The sequence below is a fragment of the Strigops habroptila genome, chromosome 9 (assembly GCF_004027225.2).
Source record: "Strigops habroptila isolate Jane chromosome 9, bStrHab1.2.pri, whole genome shotgun sequence".
Lineage (NCBI taxonomy): Eukaryota > Metazoa > Chordata > Aves > Psittaciformes > Psittacidae > Strigops > Strigops habroptila.
The window spans coordinates 27763798-27786052 of record NC_044285.2 but is presented as its reverse complement, the minus strand read 5'-3'; the positions used below and the strand labels follow the sequence as shown (position 1 = coordinate 27786052).

The 22255-nt window shown below is 39.3% G+C and overlaps 1 protein-coding gene across 2 annotated transcripts in view; it reads right to left on the bottom strand.

Annotated features, from left to right (window-relative positions):
* LOC115612696 (fibronectin type-III domain-containing protein 3a-like) overlaps positions 1-22255 on the bottom strand; it is a 47502-nt gene that overhangs the window by 21205 nt on the left and 4042 nt on the right. The window contains exons 2-5 of one of the 2 annotated variants that reach the window (XM_030497300.1): positions 21018-21121; positions 8360-8490; positions 2902-2977; positions 1606-1682 (exon numbers count right to left, since the gene is read on the bottom strand). In XM_030497300.1, the coding sequence (XP_030353160.1) occupies positions 1606-1682; positions 2902-2977; positions 8360-8455 (249 nt within the window). In that variant the 5' untranslated portion in view covers positions 8456-8490; positions 21018-21121. The remainder of the gene's footprint in view (positions 1-1605; positions 1683-2901; positions 2978-8359; positions 8491-21017; positions 21122-22255) is intronic. The other variant, XM_030497301.1, reaches the window with a different exon arrangement.

Sequence of the window (22255 nt, the reverse complement as noted above, 5' to 3'; positions counted from 1 at the left end):
CTACGTTAACTCGATTCTATATATATATATATATATATTAAGCAGGGGACACAGCTCAAATTCAGGTAGAAGGGATACATCAATATAGTGATTTTGCAGTCCAAAGCTGCTACACCCCCACCATCCACTACTGGACTGCTTCATTTAGCTTTGGCAGAAGCCAACGTATTTATCTTCAGGCTCCTCCAGACAGATTTGGTAGCAGAAAGTTGAAGTCTCATCTACTGACAAGAACAGTGTAAGTACCTCAAGCTCTGATTTAAAGTTTGTTTCAAACTTGTCTGTCCCTGTCATAATGACCAAGGGACAACAAAACAACGCCCCTAGTTTCATGTGACAGCAAACACAGAACAAATGTATTTTTCAGTTTGTACACCTCAGCATTTGCCAGGGCTTTGCATACTGTTTGCATGGAAAACTCAATTTCATACTGATGGACACATTATCTGGGGTATCTTTCTTCAGGGTCTGCATGGAAGTACCTTCTTGTAACAGCAGACACAAAATGCAGAGGCAGTCTTATGCAAAAAGACAACTGTTTGGGAGCTCAAGAGCATACGATTACAAGGCTTTCAAGCCTACCCAGAAAACTCCAAAATTTGAACATCGCTAAAAATGAGAAGCCTAACCTGTCCTGTTTAAACCTTTGTTTTTAATTATCTCCCTTTAAAAATGCATTAGTTTAAAAGGAAACCAAACTGGTAACTTCAAGTATCTCTGATAACAGTTCAAATACCACATGCAGGTCTGACCTGCTATGACTTCATGCAGAGGAGTGGAAAATCAGTGAGGATGGAAAAGTAAAGCTGGGAGAGAAGCCCAGAGTCCTGCTCATTTCACAGGCACATGTCAGTGGCATTAACACTCCTCTTCACACTTCTGCTCTAACAGTAGGGTGTTTTGCTCAATGTTAAGCAGATCAGAGCTGGTAATGAAAGGCACATTGAAAACTTGGAATAGAAAAAAATTGAATTATGGGAAGACATTAAAGAGAAATATCTTTTGCAGTCCAGGAAAAAAACAAGACCTAAGGGATGAAAGAGACAGTGATACTGGTGTATGACCCTTATAACCTCAACGTAAGAAACATGAGTCTCCTACCCACAGTATGCGTGAGATGTTCAACTGCGATGCTGCCCGCAGCTATGCTCCCATCAGACTGTTTCTAGCAGAGCTAAGCACAGTATGTGCTTAGCTGTACACTCATCACTCCTCTGACACTGGCAGGTTGCTTTCAGCTGGGACTATTCATATGACCCAGGCACCTACTTTCACCTTGAAAACAGGACTGAAGAAAAATCAAGATGTGGATCCTGTTAATGGAGCTAACAGGCAGTCAATTCAGAGCCATCTGCTATCTTACTGACAGTCATCTTTTACTGCCTGGTGGTATTATTAAAAAAAAATCCTGAAAACTAGACCAAATTTTACTATGTGAACAGAAGGCGAGAGGGCCTACAGTAAAGTTAAAGAGTTGATAAGTTCAATGGAAAAGAAAATGAGAAATGCTTTCAACAGCCGTTCCAGATAAAATAATCAGCAGCCTTATTGTTAAAAAGCTACACCCACAAATATACTGAAACAGGAGAATAAATTAAAGTTTACCTGAGATACGTAACCGGGAGGCACAAATATAGGCGGCATAGAACCATTTGGTGACATCATAGGAACGTGTGCTGGACCTGAGAAGTAACAAGGTGCCACTTTTTAACAAATGAGGCTTTTACCAACTCGAGGCACCTTTTTTCCCCAAGGTGGTGGCTCACTTTGGTGCCTGAAAAGCCAGCAACTGCATCCAACTCTACTTATGGAGCTACTTTTAGACAGGCAGGCTTAGAAGAAAGGCTTCAACTATCCTATTAAAAAGTCAGACAGGAGAGAAACTTCAATAATTGGGATTGTGAGTTTAAAAATTTTTTAAAAAGTGACTGTTCCAAGTTTCCATCAAGAAAAATAATGCAATTTATGTCACCGATAACTCATTTTCACATTCAAAATATACATTAAGTATGACTTAACTTTCAGAATTGTAGATAATATTGCTGACTGCAAGTATGGCTGTACAGTTATTCTACAAAAAGCACAGGTTAGATTTATCCCAACCATGGCACTTATACAGCCAACAGTATTTATTTAGTTGTACAAATATCAGCTTAGATGAATTTTAGTTCTTATTTTGTGACAGAGTTAAAAGTCTGAATCAACAACACTGGCACCATACTGATGCTGACAGCTGGTCTACCAACTTTTTTCTTTTTTTAAATAAGAATATAATATTTTTCACATCAAGCTGAAAGAAAGTACTCCTGTCTGGGATTTGATGAAAGCAGAATGGACACATTTTATACAGTATCATTTGAAATGGTGAAAAATATTCCAAAAATGGAAGTATTGATAAATTCAACTTGACTTACAGGAGGTATTTTGACCGACTGAGATTTGTAGTTCTGTCACTTACCCAGAAGGTAAGAAGTAAGTTGCAGCCACACAGAGAGGGTAGCAGTGCTTCCCACAACAGCAGCAGACTGCTAATGCCACTACCTTACAGTAAAGGGAGGTCACACAGCATCTGTTCAAGTTGTTTAGGTTAGTGTGGACTAAATCCCATGTAAATTCATGTGTTAAGATTCTGAGAAGACACTTATTCAAGGATCATCACAAAACCAGTTGAGATGCCAGCCTTTTATAAACCAGCAGCAAAGTCTGCAGAGATGCAGGGAATCTTGGCAATTTCCCAGCGCTGTCTCATTTGTGCTTTAAGTACAAACTGAAAAATCTGATTTATTACATTGCAGAACATATAAAAACACAGTCGACATTACAGAAACAAACACCTGCAGTAATTCTGTGAGATCTGCAGAATCAAAATATTTGGATTCAGGACTTCAGTTTTTCCTTTACCTTGAATACATTGAATGTGTCCATCTTCAGTTGTAATTGTAAATGTTTCACCTGGGTTCACCTGTACAAGAATAACCTGCAGGAAACAAAAGAGGTGTTTTTTCTTTTTTGATGTATTTTAGGAATTACCTACATGGAAAAAAAACCCCACAACTCTTCGTTTATCTAACACATTAGATTAAAACAATACAGCTTTGGCAACCTTACAGGGTAAAAAAGCAAGATGAGAAACACTGATGGGTAGAACTGAAATTTTGTAATACTTTGACATAAAATCATTAGCTTTGCTTAATCAGGATTTTTCTCTGATTAGTACCAGAAGTGCTTCTCTTGATACACTTGAAATAATTAACTTAGCTTCTGTTTTCAGTATTTTCACACTGCTTTTTCTTCTTTTACTGAAGTAATAAATTACCTAAGATTCACTTTGCTTCCTAAACTTTGCCTGGGAGATTATTTCAGTTTCAGGGCTGAACTGGCAAAATCAGGACTATATACACATTAAAAAAAACCCCAACAAACCAAAACCAAATAAATAAAGAATCAAACAAACAAACAAACAAACTTTCACCAAAAGCATGCAGCTACGTATTTTGGGAATATATTCTCTGATGCTCTGAAGTAACTTGAGGGTGGAAGGAGAGCAGAAAAGCTGACGAAGCGGGTCACGCCTACACCTCTGCTCTACAGCTTTTGAAAGCTCAGGAGTATTTTCTCACATTTGTGTAACCCTGTAGCTGAAGAAACACAACTAACAGTGAGATTCTGCAGGTCAGTTTGGACACGACTGCCTTCACTTTCACCCTAATCCATGTGCACATCTGCCAGAAGTATTGCCCAGGCAGTCTCCAGCATCATTTCCCCTGTGCTCTAGGAACCTCATTCTACCCCATTCACAGCACATGCTGCAGTCTTACCCTAAAATTGTTTTATTATAACATGACAACTGCACTGCAAGAATTTTGCATTGAGATTCTTCTACATGACATAGGCACAGGCCTAATTCTTCAGTCAAATGAGAAGTTTGGCCATGTTAAGAACTGCACAGTTATACAGTCAAATTCCACCCGGTGACAGATGGCACATAAAGAAAGGTTGATGTGAAAATTAAAATATATTTGTTAAACTATCTATGAAGCTAAAAAGCCTATTTTTCTTTCACCCATTTTTTACAAAATACTTTTATCCTACTCATGGAATGACAATCGCATTAGGAAGACAGGAGCCTGAAAAGATCACCTCATCATCTAACTCCTGATAAAAATCAAACTACACATGATGTTAATGAACAAGCCTGTCTATTTTCTGCTTCTACATCTCCAGTGATGGAGCTCCACAAATTCCCCAAGCACTTGCACCACAGTTTCACTGTCACCAGCATCACAGATTTTATCATCTAACTTCGACATTCCCTGCTTCAACCTGAAACCTTACTCCAGGTCTTAAACCATCAATGAAATAAAGAATAAAGCACCAATAAAAGATTGTTTTCTGTGACTTAGATGTCATACCCTGTATATAAATCCTTTGGGGATTTTTATCTGCCTTTTTTTTGGAAACCATGCAACACTGATGACTTCTACTTGCAGCCTTTATCCATCCCCCCACAGACCTTTTTCTAAAGGACCACTGCTAAACCCATTATTCCTTATGATAAGCTGACTACCTAAACACACTTGCTGCCAATTTTCTAGATTATCTTTCTAGTAACCAAAATAATTTTAGGCTTCCAAGATACTTGCAATTCCCCCTATTTCGTATCAGCTGCAGATTTATTAAGTACACCTCAATTCTATTATACGGGTCATTAATAAAAAGATCACTGAAAAGAATGAGACTTAAAAAGAACTTGTGGTCCCTCACTCAACCTCTGCATTTTGACGAACTCCACTGACTACTCTTTTCCAAAGAGTTTGCCAAGTCGCTTATGCTGGCATTAACCAAAGCACTTTTCTCCAGCTAACGTTTAACAGAGTAAGTGCAAACACACCAGTTTCCTGAAGTAACAGCTGACACCTCCCCCTTCTCTCTCTCTCTACTTTTGAGGGTGCAACTTCCGCACAGAAAGAGACTGAGATTTGCACAGATCTGTTACGTTTAAACTCGTGTGTGTAAAGTGGGACTGAAAGAGACAGACTGATAAACACCATTTAACACTGATTTTGCAGCTCCTGCATGTTGCTATATTAATCTTAGCTTTTATTTTTTAATAGGAGATGCAGAAGCACGCATGAACACAGATCATGCTCCACTGAGTTCACAGCACAGGAGAATTTTACTTAGGTAGATGAGTTGCTCTTGTGAGACCTCACTTTGCAGCACTGTGTACAGTTCTGGTGTCCTCAACATAAAAAGGACATGGAGCTGTTGGAGCGAGTCCAGAGGAGGGCCACAAGGATGATAAGAGGGCTGGAGCACCTCCCGTATGCAGACAGGCTGAGAAAGTTGGGGCTGTTCAGCCTGGAGAAGAGAAGGCTGCGTGGAGACCTCAGAGCAGCCTTCCAGTATCTGAAGGGGGCCTATAAGGATGCTGGGGAGGGACTCTTCATTAGAGACTGTAGTGGTAGGACAAGGGGTGATGGGTTCAAACTTAAACAGGGGAAGTTTAGACTAGATATAAGGAAGAAGTTCTTTACAGTGAAGGTGGTGAAGCACTGGAATGGGTTGCCCAGGGAGGTTGTGGATGCTCCATCCCTGGCGGTGTTCAAGGCCAGGTTGGACAGAGCCTTGGGCGCCATGTTTTAGTGCAAGGTGTCCCTGCCCATGGGAGGGGGGTTGGAACTAGATGATCTTAAGGTCCTTTCCAACACTTACTATTCTATGATTCTATAATTAGAACACCAAGAACCCCTGAAAAAGCCATCTAGCCAGTCAGCAATACTTATTACAGTTACAGCAGAAGGACAGATGACAGGTAATACTTCTTAAAATGGCACAACTAAAACACTGAAACTTAAGCAGATCTGTCATTTCAGTATGTAGGTAAATGTATTACTTCATGCTACTGAACTTCCATAAATAAAGCAAGAAGCAATGTTAATTGTTTACAGAAAACTGACAATAATGGGCTGGGGATTTGCCAGAGCACAAAGAACCAGGACAGATGAGGTCTGCTGTGAACAGCAGCTGCTAGGGATGGAAAGGGGACGGGGCTCCACAGGCAGGTATTAAACCCCACAGCAAGTCTCATCTTCCAGGGCAAGAAAATGCAGAGGTGGGAAAGGAATCCTTTTAAAAATTCAGAGCCTCTGAACGTCTCAGATCTTCAGAATGGGTTTCAATTAACTGAAGTTCTCACAAACAGTTCAGGAAACTATTAATTGAAAAGGATCAGTGAAAAGGATTGTAAGTAAGTGGTGTAATCACAGGGCTGTAGAGCAGTTCAGAGACTGGAATTTCAGGAATGCATGGGGCAATGTCTTCGGAGGAATGACTCACTATAATTAATGAAGCAAATGGAGTTCCATCTACCTTCCTCCAAGGAAAATTTCCAGGAAGCTTGAGTGTTTCTAACGAAACTAAGCCAAGTCAGACGACAGACTAGTGCTGGGAGTCAGACCTGCCAACGCCTTTGAGTGTCCTGTGCGCCCGGTTCAGAACTAGTAGGATCAACACAGCTGAAGTAGTTTTACTTCTGAAAACAAACCCACTGTACAATACTCTGTAATCAGCCTATCCTCTGCAGCGCTGGCAGCAAAATAATTAAAAACCATCTGCATTAAGGCTTCTAAATCAATTCTCTATTTAAAAGCAAGCTTGAAAATGTGAGACTGTGGCTCAGAAGCCTCTCTAGAGAAAAGTGCCACAAACAACAGCAGCCGGTGTATGTATCAAGCAACTGAAGGATGACAGAGTGACACAGATGGCAATATCACATCACTGTTTATATACAGACAGGTTAAAATGAGAAATGTTGGCACATTAACATAAAATCATGTTCTTAGTCCCATGAAGATTTTTCACCAGACAGCCTAATTTGTTATTTCCAATACAATTAAGTCTTGGAGTCTACCAGTCTTCAGTGTGTGATGTCCCTGCCCATGGCAGGGGAATTGAAAGTAGATTATCTTAAAGTCCTTTCCAACCTTAACTATTCTATGATTATGGACTATTCTTCAAATGCCATTTTCCCATTTACCTCACCCGACTGCAAACAGTCTCCACTAGGTTCTGAAAATTTCAGTGCTGTCACCTTCTGCTGGATCACTCAATACATACTTGTACTCTACACACCGATCTACACCACGACATGCTATACAAATACAGCTATGGAGATGGTGTCCGATTAGATTTACTTGATCCCTTTTCCTTATGTAACACGAAACGCTCCCTAATGAATAACCTCACAGCTGGTCAGTGTCTACAATTTCACATTGCTAATGCCAGAACTTCAGAAATAGCTTCGAGACTCTGTAGCTTTACTTATTTCAAAACACAGTCATTGTGCTTTTATCTCCAGAATCTGAGGAACAAAAGCAGAGTACCCTTCTTTTAAATAAAGCCTATTTTTCCAAGTATACTACAATTGAAACAATGCACACCTCTCCTCCTTCTCCGTCTGTAATGATTACAAAGTAAAGGGTACCTCATTTAAAACTACCCAGTATTCATGGTCTATCTGACCCTCAACAATTCATGATTATTTTGGTGTACCCTGTTTATCAACTGTACATTCAAACATGCCAAGGTCTTCACTGCTACAATCACAGAATGGTTTGTATTGGAAAGGACCCTAAAGCTCCTCCAGTTCCAACCCCTGCCACGGGCAGGGACACCTTCCACTAGAGCAGGTTGCTCCAAGCCCCTGTGTCCAACCTGGCCTTGAACACTGCCAGGGATGGGGCAGCCACAGCTTCTCTGGGCAACCTGTGCCTCGCCACCCTCACAGTGAAAAACTTCCTCCTAATACCTAATCTAAATCTACCTTATTTCAGTTTAATTATTAATTAATTAAATTATTAATGAAGATACCTAATATCAGGAAGCCAAGGTCTTTCATTTCCCTGCAATAGACTAGTTAGTTTAGAGCACTGCAACCACTTGCTAATCTTTATTATTTTACAGGAGCTTTAAGAGCTTTCAAAACTGTAGCACTTGATTAAATCCATATATTATGTTTTCCTTCTATTCTTTGATTTTGTAGTTTAAAACACTTACATGTATGTAACAAACAGTCTTTTTAATTTGCAATCTTTTCACATTTCCACTATATTCATGAGGAATTATTTTCTTCCTCTATCTGCACTTCTATTTTACTGATTATACCAATGCTGAGAACCACCCGCTTTTCTAACTTCGGTATCATAGATCCTTTATTTCAAGCCTCTTTCAGCCATCATACAAGTTGTACAACAGTTTTTCACCTGTTTTCTACCATATACTTGAATGTCAACCCCTCTACTACCACTGCTGTCACAGTATTACATGACTTATACAAAACCGCTCTGGATTTACTTGCCTGTTGGATGCTGTCTCCATTAACCATATGAGGTAGAAGTGGCACTTCATTCAGTATGGGTGTAGCTTCTAATGGAGGCGGCTGGTCGGCCATCATGTCTGAAAAGCATTCATTGACAACTGCTTAACCACCTGCCAAAACAGAAAGAGAGTGCCAGTGTTAGGTATGTCTCTTCTCTCCACCAAGTAATCAAGTCTCTATTTTGCCAAGCTTGGCAACAATATTTCAGAAGAAAAACACAGCAGTGCCTTCAGGTTTATTTATGGTTTTCTTCCTTGTTCCACAAAACAAACACTTGCCCTGTGATATTAATCAAATCCTTTAATGACAGAAGAACATATGACAACTCAATAGGAAAATATAATCAGAAATCAACATTCTACAACTCTCCCCCAAATATGTTCAAATAAACTGGCTTTAACTGTAGGCAAAACTTACTATAAAATGCCCACTTCGAGCTTCACTGCACATTGAAAACCTTGTGCAAACTGACAGCCTTAAAATCATGGAGAGGATCACACGTCATCTATCCAAGTTCTTCACAATGGAGTCCACCCATGTGGGCTGATAGATTATCCTACTTTTCACTTTTAAGTAGTGAATTTAAGCAATACATATCCTCCTTTAAAAATAATGCTCTTTAAATATGTATCATGCATATGCAACTTGACATGCCATGAGTGATAAAATAGGTATGCAAGTAAAGTAATTACACAGTAGCATAACTTACACTTATGGAGCACTTTATTCCTAATTTTGTAGTTACAATTTCTAAATTGCCTGTACTCCAGAACCCAAGTTTTAGGCCAAATAATTCACATCCTGCACGCACATTTCAGTGTCCGCGATGATCAAAAAAAGCCCCCAAACCATGCAATTTCTCTAATGTTGCAACATGTCGTCGATATAAAAGTCTGACACAGTGGAAACGAGGCTTAAGGCAACACAAGGGAGTAGAGTACTTTGTACAAACGTCTTTGACTAAATGCAGAACTGCATATGGAAAAGTGCTGCACAGCTTTGGGCTTCTAGTGAACAATGTGTAATTATATAAGTCAAAATACAATCCAAATGTCAAAATACAACCCAAACGTTAGTGAATTTTCAGGGTATAGTTAATTCAGCATCCATAAAAAGCACAAGATAACAGGATACAGGAAATGCTGACATTTCCTTCTCCCTTCCCATTACCTCCTAAAAACCCATACAGAAGACAAAATGCAGTTAGGATAGTCCATTTCATAAAAATAAAAATCATTCCCTCCACTCAAATCTGTGCATGAACCAAGTCACTCTACACACAACTGCCAAATCCTGTTTCAGTTCTCTACAGCCGGGATGGAAATTACAATGTTGGGGAGCAGGGGAGATAGGACAACTGGTTAATTTTGTGCTTATAGGACTGAATCTTCAGCAGATTAGCAACAGTGGTAGAAATATCACAGCCCGACTGTTATAGCTTCTTCTGGTTTAACTCATTTCGTTCTCGAAGGGTCTGTAATGAAAGCTGCCTCCAGAAGGATTTCTCCTGTGTTGCCATTACAAGGGGGAGGCAGGCAGCATTCACTGGTAAAACCCACATTCCTTCTTGTTTGCAAAAGCATCTCAAAATAACTGATACAAATCACACAGCCACAAAATGCAGCACAACAAAATACCCAAGACTGCCAAAGAAACCAGCTTATTTTGCATACCAATTGTTCTCTGGGTCTGCTCCAGTTGCAATTTTAAGAGGCCAAATATGACTGCATAGATCAAGGTCTAGAAATTACCTCCAAAGTTTAAATTTATACCAGGTTTATCCTCAAAATACTTAACTACCTTTGCATGCTATTTGTTTCCTGAATAATCTTCCATCCTATTTTCAGATTTTGAATTACCTGTGCCAAAGAAACAAATTCATCTGATTGAATATAACGATTCCATTTAAAAATAACTGCATGGTAAAACTGCCAGTCAGGATGTTAACATTAAGGCAGAAGTTTCCTCCACTACACCTCTCCCATTTCTAGAGGTTTAGAGGTTAGATCTAAGTCTTAAGAGCCGTAACAGGAATTCAGTATATACAGGCAGACTGAAAATGCTTTGTTTTATACATGCATACAGTCTCAATTTCTTTCATCTAAGAACCTCAGAGACAACAGAAATTAGCACTTAATATAAAGGGGAAAACCCTTTACCAAAAAGCAACTACATCTGCATTCAAATGCTCAACTCGCCAAAATAACCAGCTGTAGAAAAACGTGTTCTGAAACAAGCCAAACAGCACCTGCAATTTTAAATAAACAGCCAAAGTTTCTGTCCTTGTCTCCCACATTGGCTGAATATAATCCTCTGAGGCTCTATCTACGCTGCCGAGCGGCAGGGCAGCCAGGACAAATTGCAGAGCAGAGCACCAACATCCACGTGGTTTTTAGAATCCTTAATCTATTGCCTAATGACACGGGTAGTATTTACATTTACACCTACACGCACATGTTCTACTTGCTTGGTGTTGTAACTTCCTATTTTTCAGAGGAAGAACTTAATACTTGAAGTATCAGGAAACAAATGTTTTTATTCAGTAAATGACAACCTCCAAAAATAGCAAATACAGTTTCACGTCTTAGCAGGAATCTCCATCTGGTCAGAGAAAATAGAAGTACTCACATAAATGAAACCATTTTAATAACTCTTGGGCAGTTTCACCTCATTCAGACTGCTCACATTTTACTGCACAGCTGGGCTCAGATGGCTGCAAGTGGCAGAACACCAACGATGAAGAGGAACATCCCACTGCACACTAATAGATTCGCAAAAACCAAGTTCTTTCGGCTTTAGAGCACAGATTCATTCCTTGAAAACACTGATAAAAGAGCAGCAGAAGACACTGCTGCTCTCAAACGTAGCACCTCTGCTGGTAAATGAGCATGGGACTCAACCCCTCCCAGGTTTAATAAATAAAACTTTTCAAGAGAAATAAAGCACTCCTGCTGAACATGGTATCATCAGGTTTGCGCCCCAAAAGTCTCCATTTCATTCAAGGAAGTAGATGGTATTTGGGTAAATAAAAAAGAGAATTCCTGAAAAGTTCTTACATTCTCAACACAATTTCCTGAAAAACAAAACAAAGAAATAGAGATCTATCTTGAAAAGCCATTACCCGCACCCGCTTACTGCTAGTCTAGGAGTCAGCCAGCTGATTCCAAAGCAAAGGTAGAGGGCAACCGCTGCATGGCCAGAGGAGATTCAAGGGTCCGGAACCCACCTCCACCCACCGCTCCCACACTCCAAGTCCGACCAGGTCTCACTGCTCCCCTCAAATGCTGTCACTGATCTGAATCCTTCGGTTCACCCAAAACAACATTAGCTTGGCCAGGCAAATCCAGCTAGCGAGTTGTACATGGACCAAAAAGGAACAGCCTACCTACAGGCAGAACTGCCTCAAAAAGCTTCTCAGGTTCCCTAAAGCTACTTTGCTCTATCACAGGCTAAGACAACTATATTCCACAGTCCATTCTCAGCAGGCAGGTGTTGTAAGTTTATCATCACTACCAACTATCCAAGTGGTCAGGACAAAAAAACCCACAAATGTTTGCACTAAGAATTCCCAGGCTGCACTGGCATTAAAGATGAGCTAATACACAAAATCATAAATTCTAGACTGAAAAGGAACAAGAAATATCCCATCTGCAAGCATTAAAGACTAGGCAAATTCTGCAGTTTTCAGAGCTGCAAAGGAATATACTGAGAATTAGTGAATTGCTATATATGAATTAATAGCAGAATTTGTAAAGATAGCTTCTAGAGCTTTGTTACCATGCACTGCAGGTTTTTGAGTATGAATTAAATAGATTAATTTTTAGAAAGGTTCCATTTTGCAAGGAAACTTCTGGCCTGATTCATTTCTTTGCAATGGTTTCTATTAGACACCAGCTAAAGGTCATTCCCAAATCTTGGTTGAGCTGAAGGATGAATTCAGCCCATGCAGCCATTAAAAAAGAAAACAAACCAGAACTAGGACTAACCACCTCAGAAACAAACATTCTGAAGCACTCTTTTAGCAAAGCCGAAAGAAGTAACAGTGGTTATCACATTTCCAATTTAACAGAAATCTACATGGGAAATAGCTCGAGCTTTGGCTTTCAAAGGTTATTTGTTCAAGACACATGCATCTAAAAAGTTGAAACGGTTTGTCATGTATTTCACAACATTAAAAAAAAAAAATTAAACTAAATAAAACCAGTTTGTATTTTAAAAATATACCCCGAGAAGTGCTTCTGAGTAATTCAACACTGTGCTAGTGTAATATGGTTAATCATGTTAACCATATTAAAAGAAAGGCAATATTTTCCACTGACAGTCTCACACTACAAAGGCTTCTAAGAAAAACAGAAAATCTTAATGACTAGCCTTCCAGAAAACAATTACAGTACACAGCGGCTGTGCCTGACCTCACTTCCTGACATAGTAAAAATGCCGAGACTCTGGAAGACTGAAACATTGGCCTTCCCTTTTCTTCAGCCCAAATTCTTCTCAACCAGTGCTGCAGTCATCCTGGACCCCGGCCAGCTCCCGAGGATCCGCACTGAGCTCAGTGTTCATTGATTCATGCCTACTCCCTGCTGAAGAGAAAGCTGGGCTCTCATTTACATACAAAACAGCTATTATGCTCCTAGACAGAACTAGGGAAGCAAAGACAGGTAACTGAAGTCTCTCTGACACTAAGATTGTCGCACCTTAAGTCTGGAAAATACAATGGATTTTCATGAGACATTTTAAAATTAGAATCTAAAATAGTCTGAAATAGTTTCAATCCAAAGTGAAATAAACAAGTCTAGTACATGGGGGGAGTTACTAACAAATGTTTCCAGTGGCTTCAGTAAACAATGCTTACCCCATTACAAAGCCTCCTTTAACCACTTCATAGATTCACAGAATGTTTTGGGTTGGAAGGGACCTTAAAGCTTATCTAGTTCCAACCCCCTGCACAGGCAGGGACACCTTCCACTAGAGCAGGTTGCTCCAAGCCCCATCCAACCTGGCCCTGAACACTGCCAGGGCTCCACAGCTTCTCTGGGCACCCTGTGCCAGTGTCTCACCACCTTCACAGTGAAGAATTTCTTCCTAGTATCTGATCTCAGTCTCCCCTCTGTCAATTTAAAGCCATTCCCCCTTTTCCTGTCCCTACATGCCCTTGTCAAAAGCCCCTCTCCAGATTTCTTGTCAGCCTGTTTAGACACTGGAAGCTGCTCTAAGGTCTTCCTGGAGCTTTCTCTTCTCCAGGCTGTCATTGGAATTATAACCTTTAATCATATTAATAGCATATGAGATTATCTATTGTGCAAATGCATAGCAACATTATGTATTTAGCAAGGCTTGAAAATCCTGTTATCTCATATTGAAATATTTTCTAAGTACATTAAAAATCTCTCTCCAGAAGGATAAGACACAGAAACTAAATGGGGGGAACAGAAATGGATTAGCTCCATTCCACTGGCCAGAGCAGAAGCTGAACAGGTTTCATAAACAGTAAAAAAAAAAAGTTCATAATCCCACACAGAAGCTATCACAAAGACTATTTTCATTATAGTAAGTGCTGGATTTAATATGGGAAAGTTCCTATTCCAAGGAGCTTAACTGGAGACTTTTTTTTTTTTAATACAGTATGCTTGAGTTAGAAAGAACAATGTGTCCGGGACCAGAGAGGAAGTCTGATGGAGAGCTAGAAATATAGCTCAGACTTCCTGATTTCTAGGTTCAGTGCCTTATGCAATCTTCCAGCCTGATCAGAAGTTTACATTTACTGCAGGAAGTAAACTAGTACTATACTGCTACTTATTAAAAGCAGTGTTGTAGAATACCCTAAAGCTTTAACAATAAATTTTTATATTACTAGAATTACTTTACACACACTCTAACCTGACAAGTTCCATTTTGCACCAGTATTCTCTGAAGGTTGTTAAAAAGAACACCAGCAAACCCAAACAAAAGTCATCCCCAACCTCAGGCTAAGGAATAGCTTAGTCATAAAGACCAAACCTTATTTATGAATTCTGAAATCCCCTCACCCCTCTGATCTGAAGTTTATGCCCCACACAATTTTGAGGTAGGAAAGATTTTGGAAAAATGATACAAGCTACCCTCTCCCACCCAAGTTTTTCAAATAAACAGTATGAACAAGGTGTGTAAGATATCATCCCGATCCTAAAATAGTCCTCTGCCACAGGACCACACATGAGACATTCTAGGTGGACTGGTTTACCTTTAGCAAGATTAAGGGAACAAGAGACTTAACAGAATCAGACGTAACAGAACCTCAGTTACAACTTCAGCTCTGAAGAGAGACCACCACTGCTCCATAATAGTCATCTGTTCAAAACTAAATACATGTTTTGATTAAAATGTTGGGAATAATTTATGACCCCCAAGTGAATCTGTCCGCACCATCTTGTAGGAAGTTTGGCTTCCAGCCAGAAGGGCACCACAACTTTGATACTGAAAACATTCTTCATGACTTATCCAACGAATGTGCTCAAACATTTTTAATACTTACAGCTGTAAAGCCTGATGTCACTTTGATCTAGATCTTGCAAGGACCTTGCAATTTTCACCTAGGTGAGGTCTGCAGCCCCAGTAGAACAAAGAAACTCAACAAACCACCCAGCCAACTCCCCAGACACACAGCTCAAGGTTTTCACAGCCTGCACTAAGTGTTTTCTTCTAGAAACTCTTTTAAAATATTTTTCTCTTTTGACATCTAAAAAGTGACAATTCTAAAACATTCCTCTCTGTTTTCTAACTGTTACTTAAATACTTATTCTAAAGCAGTGCTAACCATTTCAAGGTAAAATATAAGTGACCACAAGCCTTTCATTACTGTCCAGACAGACCTTCTGCCCTCACAATGACCACCTGTGGATCAAATACATCAGGCCAGGCACCAGAAGGACCTCTAGTACCACCTTAAATGCTGCAGAAAGCCGGAATATGGAGGAACGACCCATGGAGGGAGGTGTGAAGGTGTAAATGCTTTATAGGAGAGCAGGGACAGGATGCAGAAGCAACTAGCAAATTACAGAAGGACATATTTTTTCTAAAGACAATTTAATTAAGTATTAAAGCTTATCTCTCAGGGTACTGAGACCTGATTGTCCATAGAAATTCTCCCTGAAGAAGTAAGAGTGAGATGGAAAGCCCTCATATCACCAGAACACTGCTAAAAATGCAGAGAAACAGCAGATACAACATACTAAGACACTTGGGAACTCTGACCTAAGTGATAATATCAACTTTTATCCTCCCTTAGCAACGTGCATGAGGTTCCTGATGTGATTGTGCCAGGAAAGCAATAAAAAAAAGAATTGCTCCTCTCCACCCTCAAATAGAAACTACAGCAGCAATCTTTCATAGCACTGAAGAATACTTTTCTAGCCTGAAACTACATCCCTCCAGATTTGAGTGCTCTACTCCATGGGGGCAAAAAAGGCAAATGCACAGTCTTGAAGGGTAGTTAGTGCTCACCCTATGGGGCTGTACGCATCTTCCCAGTGACTGCAGAACTTCTTGCTGTTCTTCACAAGAGAAACTCAACTGTTAAGAACCATGAGCTGGGAAGGAAGTGTCTGTCAAAGCCCAGAGTACATTAGGTTTGACTGGATTAGAGCTGTTGTTTAACAATATGCTCATCGGTCACATTATGGCCATATCTGTCCTCTTAATTATCCCTTTATGAGGCCTGTAAAGTTTGTGTTAACAGTTTCTATAACGCAAACATGACATTACTTTTAGATAAACATTTTCCTCCATTGTTTTAGTTATTTTATGTCTTTACTCTTATTGCCAGAAAAGCAAGTCATATCCTAAGCACTTCTGTGCTGCTTCCGCAGAGACCAACCCCATAAACCAAAACCCAGTAGTTTCTTTTGAAAGGTCCCATTCCTGCCTCTAGAAGTGTTCAAGGGAATTGAACGCCTCAAAGGACTGAGCCCTTAAAGCATTTAATTCTTATTTCAACTTTAAAAACATACTGGGATTAAGATATTTTCCAGCTGTCTCAATGTTGTTTAAAAAATAAATAAATAAAAAATTAAATGCAAACCTGCTTCTTTCCACCAGCCAGGAAGATGACATGTTCTGGCATAAGCACTCATTTGTCCTAAAGCTACATAAAGCATAACATTTTCAAGCTTATATTTAATAGCTTTTAATGAATGCAATGAAACAACGTATTTATTTTAAACATTATTTTCTAAGTGTGAAACTGTGCCCCCTGAATTTCAAAACACTCTTCTGGTTTTTCAGGCAGGAAACCAGTTTATTTACACATTAACAAGATACTACTGGAATTCTATGCCCAAACATCTATCTAAATCACTTACAAGTTACAGAAGCAACATACACCATGGTCCATTGAAAAGTAATTCCAAAAATACTTCTGATCAGAGACACAAGAAGTAGAGCACTGTGGAAATGAAAAAACTATGAAAATATGAGAAAGGAAAACCCTGCAAAGAACAAAAGCAGTGACAGTGTTCTCACAGGACTCATGGTGCAGTCATAATGTTAACTGTGGTAGAGAACAGTTGGAAAGCTCCCAGGGTACTTCTTTGCAAATACACACTCTAGAAAGACAATACTACATTCTCAAGAGCCCTTCTATGTACCTGGAAACATGTATTGGTGATATTGCAGTAACAGCCACAGAGAAATCTGAACCGGTTGGCAAAAAGGTAGCTGCAGTTTACACCTTTAAGTAACTACAGATCAGAACAGATGAAGCAAAATGTTTAAAACCATGCCAAGATTTACAAGATGGGAACTGCAAGTTTCTACAGGGAGCTACACGTGCTCCAAGATTCTGAAATTCAGGTTAAGTATCCGGGTAAGTAAGTACAATTCTTCCCTATGGGACAAACCTGGTCTTAAAGTGGAATGTAAAATTGAATCCATGATAATTTTTCCCCTCAAAAGAAGCAAGTTCTGTCTATTTTTTTACCAATCATCTCCTTCAATTCCAGGGTAAAAAAGTTCTGTTTTGAAGACTGTAAGCAATCCAAAGACATGGCTACGGTATGTGCAGACAACTTCACACATACATGCAGACTGCAACACGAACTCATACTCCATAGCACCTTGCTCATCTGCATTTCCTCCTTATAGGGAGAGGAAAACCTAGTTTGTAGCAAGGAATAAATATCTAAGTATTTTAAAAGCTTTTCTCAGAACTTTCAAATACAAGCTAGCTGAGGACCTGCCAGCAAAGTACACACTAAAGCACAAATTTAAGTGCACCCTGTGCCTGGCTGGGCTACTTTGTCCTACGTGGTATATTTCCAGTCACCAAACGTGGCACACAATGTGAATGTCTGTTTGCTGAGCCAATCACACCTCCTGGGACTATGCTAGGGATGCCCTAAAACTCCGACCTTTTTAGTGCCAGAGCTGGGTAACATCTGACCTAAATTAAGCTGGAGAGTGTTATGGGATGTCAGACACATGCACAAAGTTGGTACAGCTGGTATGATACAAGCAAGATGCAATCCAAAAGTTATTTTCCAAATGTGTGCACTCCAAATCTTGAACAACAGTTTATTTACTTTAAACTTGACTCTGAGAGAAAGCAATCGCCCATATTATTAAAACCAACAGTAATAATGTTATTTCCAGGAAAGGTTCCCTACCACAAGACCTGTCAGAGCAGTCAGTTGTTGTCCAATGCAACAAAACAGAAGTAAAATCAGGACTTCACCAGACTAATACTAGGAGGACTTTGCTTTCAGGCTTCCGTAGGCACTAAAGAGAGCAAAGGCTGATTTTCCACTAGCTCAGACTCAGCCTGCTTCTGCAGATCAATAGTGTGCTTGATGTATCCCATCAATGTATTGACACAAACAAGCTTTTAATTTAAGAACTCTCTTACAAAACATGACGTCAAAAACAAGCATAAAAATACAGGCAAAGCAAAGGATTTCTTCAAGCTGTAAGAGATTATACAAACTTCAAGCAAGGAAGAATTATTTTGATATACAAACTTAAGACTGTTTTCTTTGGGCAACATGAGAAGAGGTTCAGGCTGTAATGCTTTAGCTGCCCAGCGGATCAAATTAGTCTAGTTAAAACAGGTTATACTTAAACCAAGGGCTAAAACGCACCAATAAATTACTTCAATTAGCACATCTGAGCAGTCTCATGGTACCAGACCATGTGCATTTTTTCAGTTCATAGAAAATGCAAGGGAAAATGCAAGTATGAGATCATACACGTGAGGTTTACGCAAGCACACTTCACCCAGCATTTGTGACAGGCCAGGAACACACATGTAACCATTTATCACAGTTCTGCTGATGCATAGCAACACACTAGAATAATTTGCTTCTATATCCGAACTTTAAGTATTTATTGGTAAATCAGTTAACCTGCTACAAGCTTGGGGATGTAATCACACCTTAACAGAAGAGCATAAGTGGAAATTCTCAGTTTTCAAGAATGTAAGGATGATGGTTATATGTGTTTTTTATGAAGTTCCTATTTTAAGAAATCAAGGCATTAAAAACCAAAATTACAGTTTACAATATATCAAACAGTTGTTTACATAATATCTTCCAAAACTGAACAGTTCTTCTAAATAATCATCCCCCCCCCCCCCCAACATTTTGAAATGGACAAAAATCTATGCATTGGTAAACAGATTAAACCTTCTGATGAAAACAGTCATTCTCCTCAATACTAATATGTACCATCTCACAAGTACTTAAAGAGTACTACAGCCCCTTATATCCTGGCAAACATTAAAGGCTGCCTTTACTCCTTCAACTATTGTATGACAAACCCCACTGAGGTTATACACCAATGGTACAGATCTTCACTAGTTTGGAACACTAATACTTCCTACAGCAGAACTGAAAGCAACTGATGTTATCAACGTTGAAGCTATTTAACAAAGAGCATTAAACAGCCGATAAAAACACTTTGTCTACATTTATAAACTTGTATTTAACACAGTTAAACGATTTTCCTCCCAAAATACACATTCAACTCCAGGAGAACATAATATGGTAACCAATTTATTTTTATTTCTTGTAAGAAATCTACCTGCTGATTGAGCTTCTGCTCACAGGACACTTTCAACTTTTCTGCCAAAGACTTATTTTGTATTTACTTATTTATTTTCACACCACATTCTATTCTACAACCACAAGCTACCATTCAGTTCCTTACTTGATTTCTTCTGTTGCATTATACAATTGTGAACCAAACGTGAAAGGGCTTGGGTTAAACTGCTCTTCACAAAGTTGAAACTAGCACGTTACACTTGAATTTTAGTGCATACTCACAACATGAAAACTATTTCTTCATTGGGGGGGGACCTAACTTCAGCAAAAAATACACCCCCATCATAGAAAAAATAAAATCTGCTTGGATGCCTTTCAATTCAATGAGCAGCACATTGGCTGTGATGCAATGCAAAACCACAATTCCATCCCCTGACACAGCTGATGAGTGATCGCCTTCTGCAAGGCAGCAGCCACACTAGGCTAAAGAACACACTGTTGTAAGCTATACACAGCCAACATCACACATCCAGTGATCAAAATATTGTCAAACAACAGGCTTAATTAATAACTATGTAATATTGTGTAGTATCAATGGATACTCATTTCAACCAATAGAGCAATATCAACAACTGCTCTCTTCTAATCCACAGCCAGATAGTGAAACACGAATTCAAATATCTGAATGAACCAGGCAGACCAGACATCCACCAGTGCAGCAGATGGTTCTATACCTAAATGTTCTTATTGAGAAAAAGCTTAGCAATGGTCTTCAGGACATACTCATGTCAACTCTTCAAAAAATGAAAATAACTACTTTATGTCTTTATGTCAAAGAGGTGATTTCTGGTTCACAAATACTTTATACTGCATCTGCTTATTCTTCTCCCATGTAAAACACACTATTCTAGCCAACAGCTTCTAAAACTCATCTACTTTTGGCTACTTGTATTTTTAAGAATGCAACTGCTGTGGTTTCATAAGGGTATGGTGTATCAAAAAATAATTCACAGGAATCTTTATTTAAAAAAAAAAAGAAAGTTGAAGAATTCTTGCTCTCACAAGTGCCATACTGTGGTAATTTTCAGACAGATTTCTTTCTGCTTTTCAAGCTGGTCAGTTCCATGACCTAGTAAGTTCAATGACTGAGGAACTCAATTCCATGAGCTCCAACTAAAACCAATCTGAGTAAGGCCACCTAGTCGGTCACTTATCAGCACACCCACTTGAACTGTTTTCTACACAGGAAACGCATTTCACTAGAAACAGAATTTACTTTCTCTATCCAAAGGCCAATTATGCAAGTCTCCGAGAAAACTTCAGCTAAGGGGGTGGAGGGAAGAGAAACAGAACAAGTAACATGAACATAGAGATACGGTTGCTACCTTACAAAGTCAGTAACATTTATGTGGAAACACTGAACCTCTTCTTAGCTTAAGAACTCAATCTGTTCTTCCTCCCCTCAACTTACCAAAGACTTCTTCCAGGAAAAAAATAAAATAGAAGTCCTAAGTTTAGCAATCTGTCAAATACTTTTACATTATTTTACCTTACAGTGTTACTTACTTAAAAAGAAAAAAAATGTTTCATAAAATCAGGAAGAATAGTAAGTTATGTGTAATTACCGTTGACACTCTTCTGACTTGAATGTGCTCCTGTTGATAAATCTTACAGGGTCAGTGCCTGCTATAGTATGAGCAATGTCCTGTACCGTCCCTCAGTCTTCTTCCTACAGACAACACAAAAGTAATAGTAATTTTCTTTTTAGTGACTTGGCAAGCATAAAGTCTTAAGAAAAGAAGGTGCAAAAAACAACCTACATTCAGAAAGACAGCAAGAGAAATATCAGAGAAGAGCCAACTATTAACTCCACTAGAATCACCAAATAAAACTCAGAGAAGACTCCACTGGGAAAGGACCAGAAGACCTCACGCAGCCTTCTTGTGTTCATTCAGTATGTACAGAATGCAAAACCCAACAACCGGGCAAACACTGCACATGCATTTGCATCCAATACCAGCCAAAGACACTCTGCTGCTTAAGCTATGATCTAATTAGTGAAAGGTAACTTGAACGCTGTGCAGACGGTTCCCGTACGAAGCGCATTCTGTGGGTATTAAGTGCATTTACCTACTTATCTACTCAGTGCTCGATTCCTCTACAGATAACAAATTTAAATCATCATGCACACATTTATCCTTTGAGAGGGTACATAGAAAAAGACATAAATTGTACAACCTGGAAAATACAATCGATTTACTGTTACAGGGCAGCACAGCTTTATTCTAGAAACTGTTTCACCACCATGAGAAGGCAATGGACAGCCTCAGTAGTTACTGAAGCCATTTAAGATATTATATTTAATAATGTAAAAGTGATCACTTTTCTCAAGCTACCATACCCAGAACAAAACTCCAATTCCTGAGCCATTTGCACAATGAGGATTATAAATTGCACAGTTTTGGCCCTCCAAATTTGGTAAGACTTTAGAAATATTAGCCAAACCCCACTATAGTTTTTCTAAAGGTAAGGCACAGGCAGGTATGTTCTGCAGTTTTGCTGGAACACTCCAAGAAATCACTGTCCTGTAGCTCACTGAGGTAATTTAGGGACTGAGCTGGGCTGACTTTGCACTGAGCCAGCCAGCAGAAGCTCACAGCTTCCTCCTGCAAACACAGCACATCCATTGTTATTCTCCCCAGAAAGGTGATACTATCTTGAAGTCGCAGATGTTTCTGAAGTCACAGCCTAATAAACATTCCTTCTAAACTACTTTTAATAAGACAAGGGTGAAAATAATATAAAGCATCAGGCCCCAGCACTGGAAAAATGAATCTTGAGCAAACGGAGACACTTTCCACAT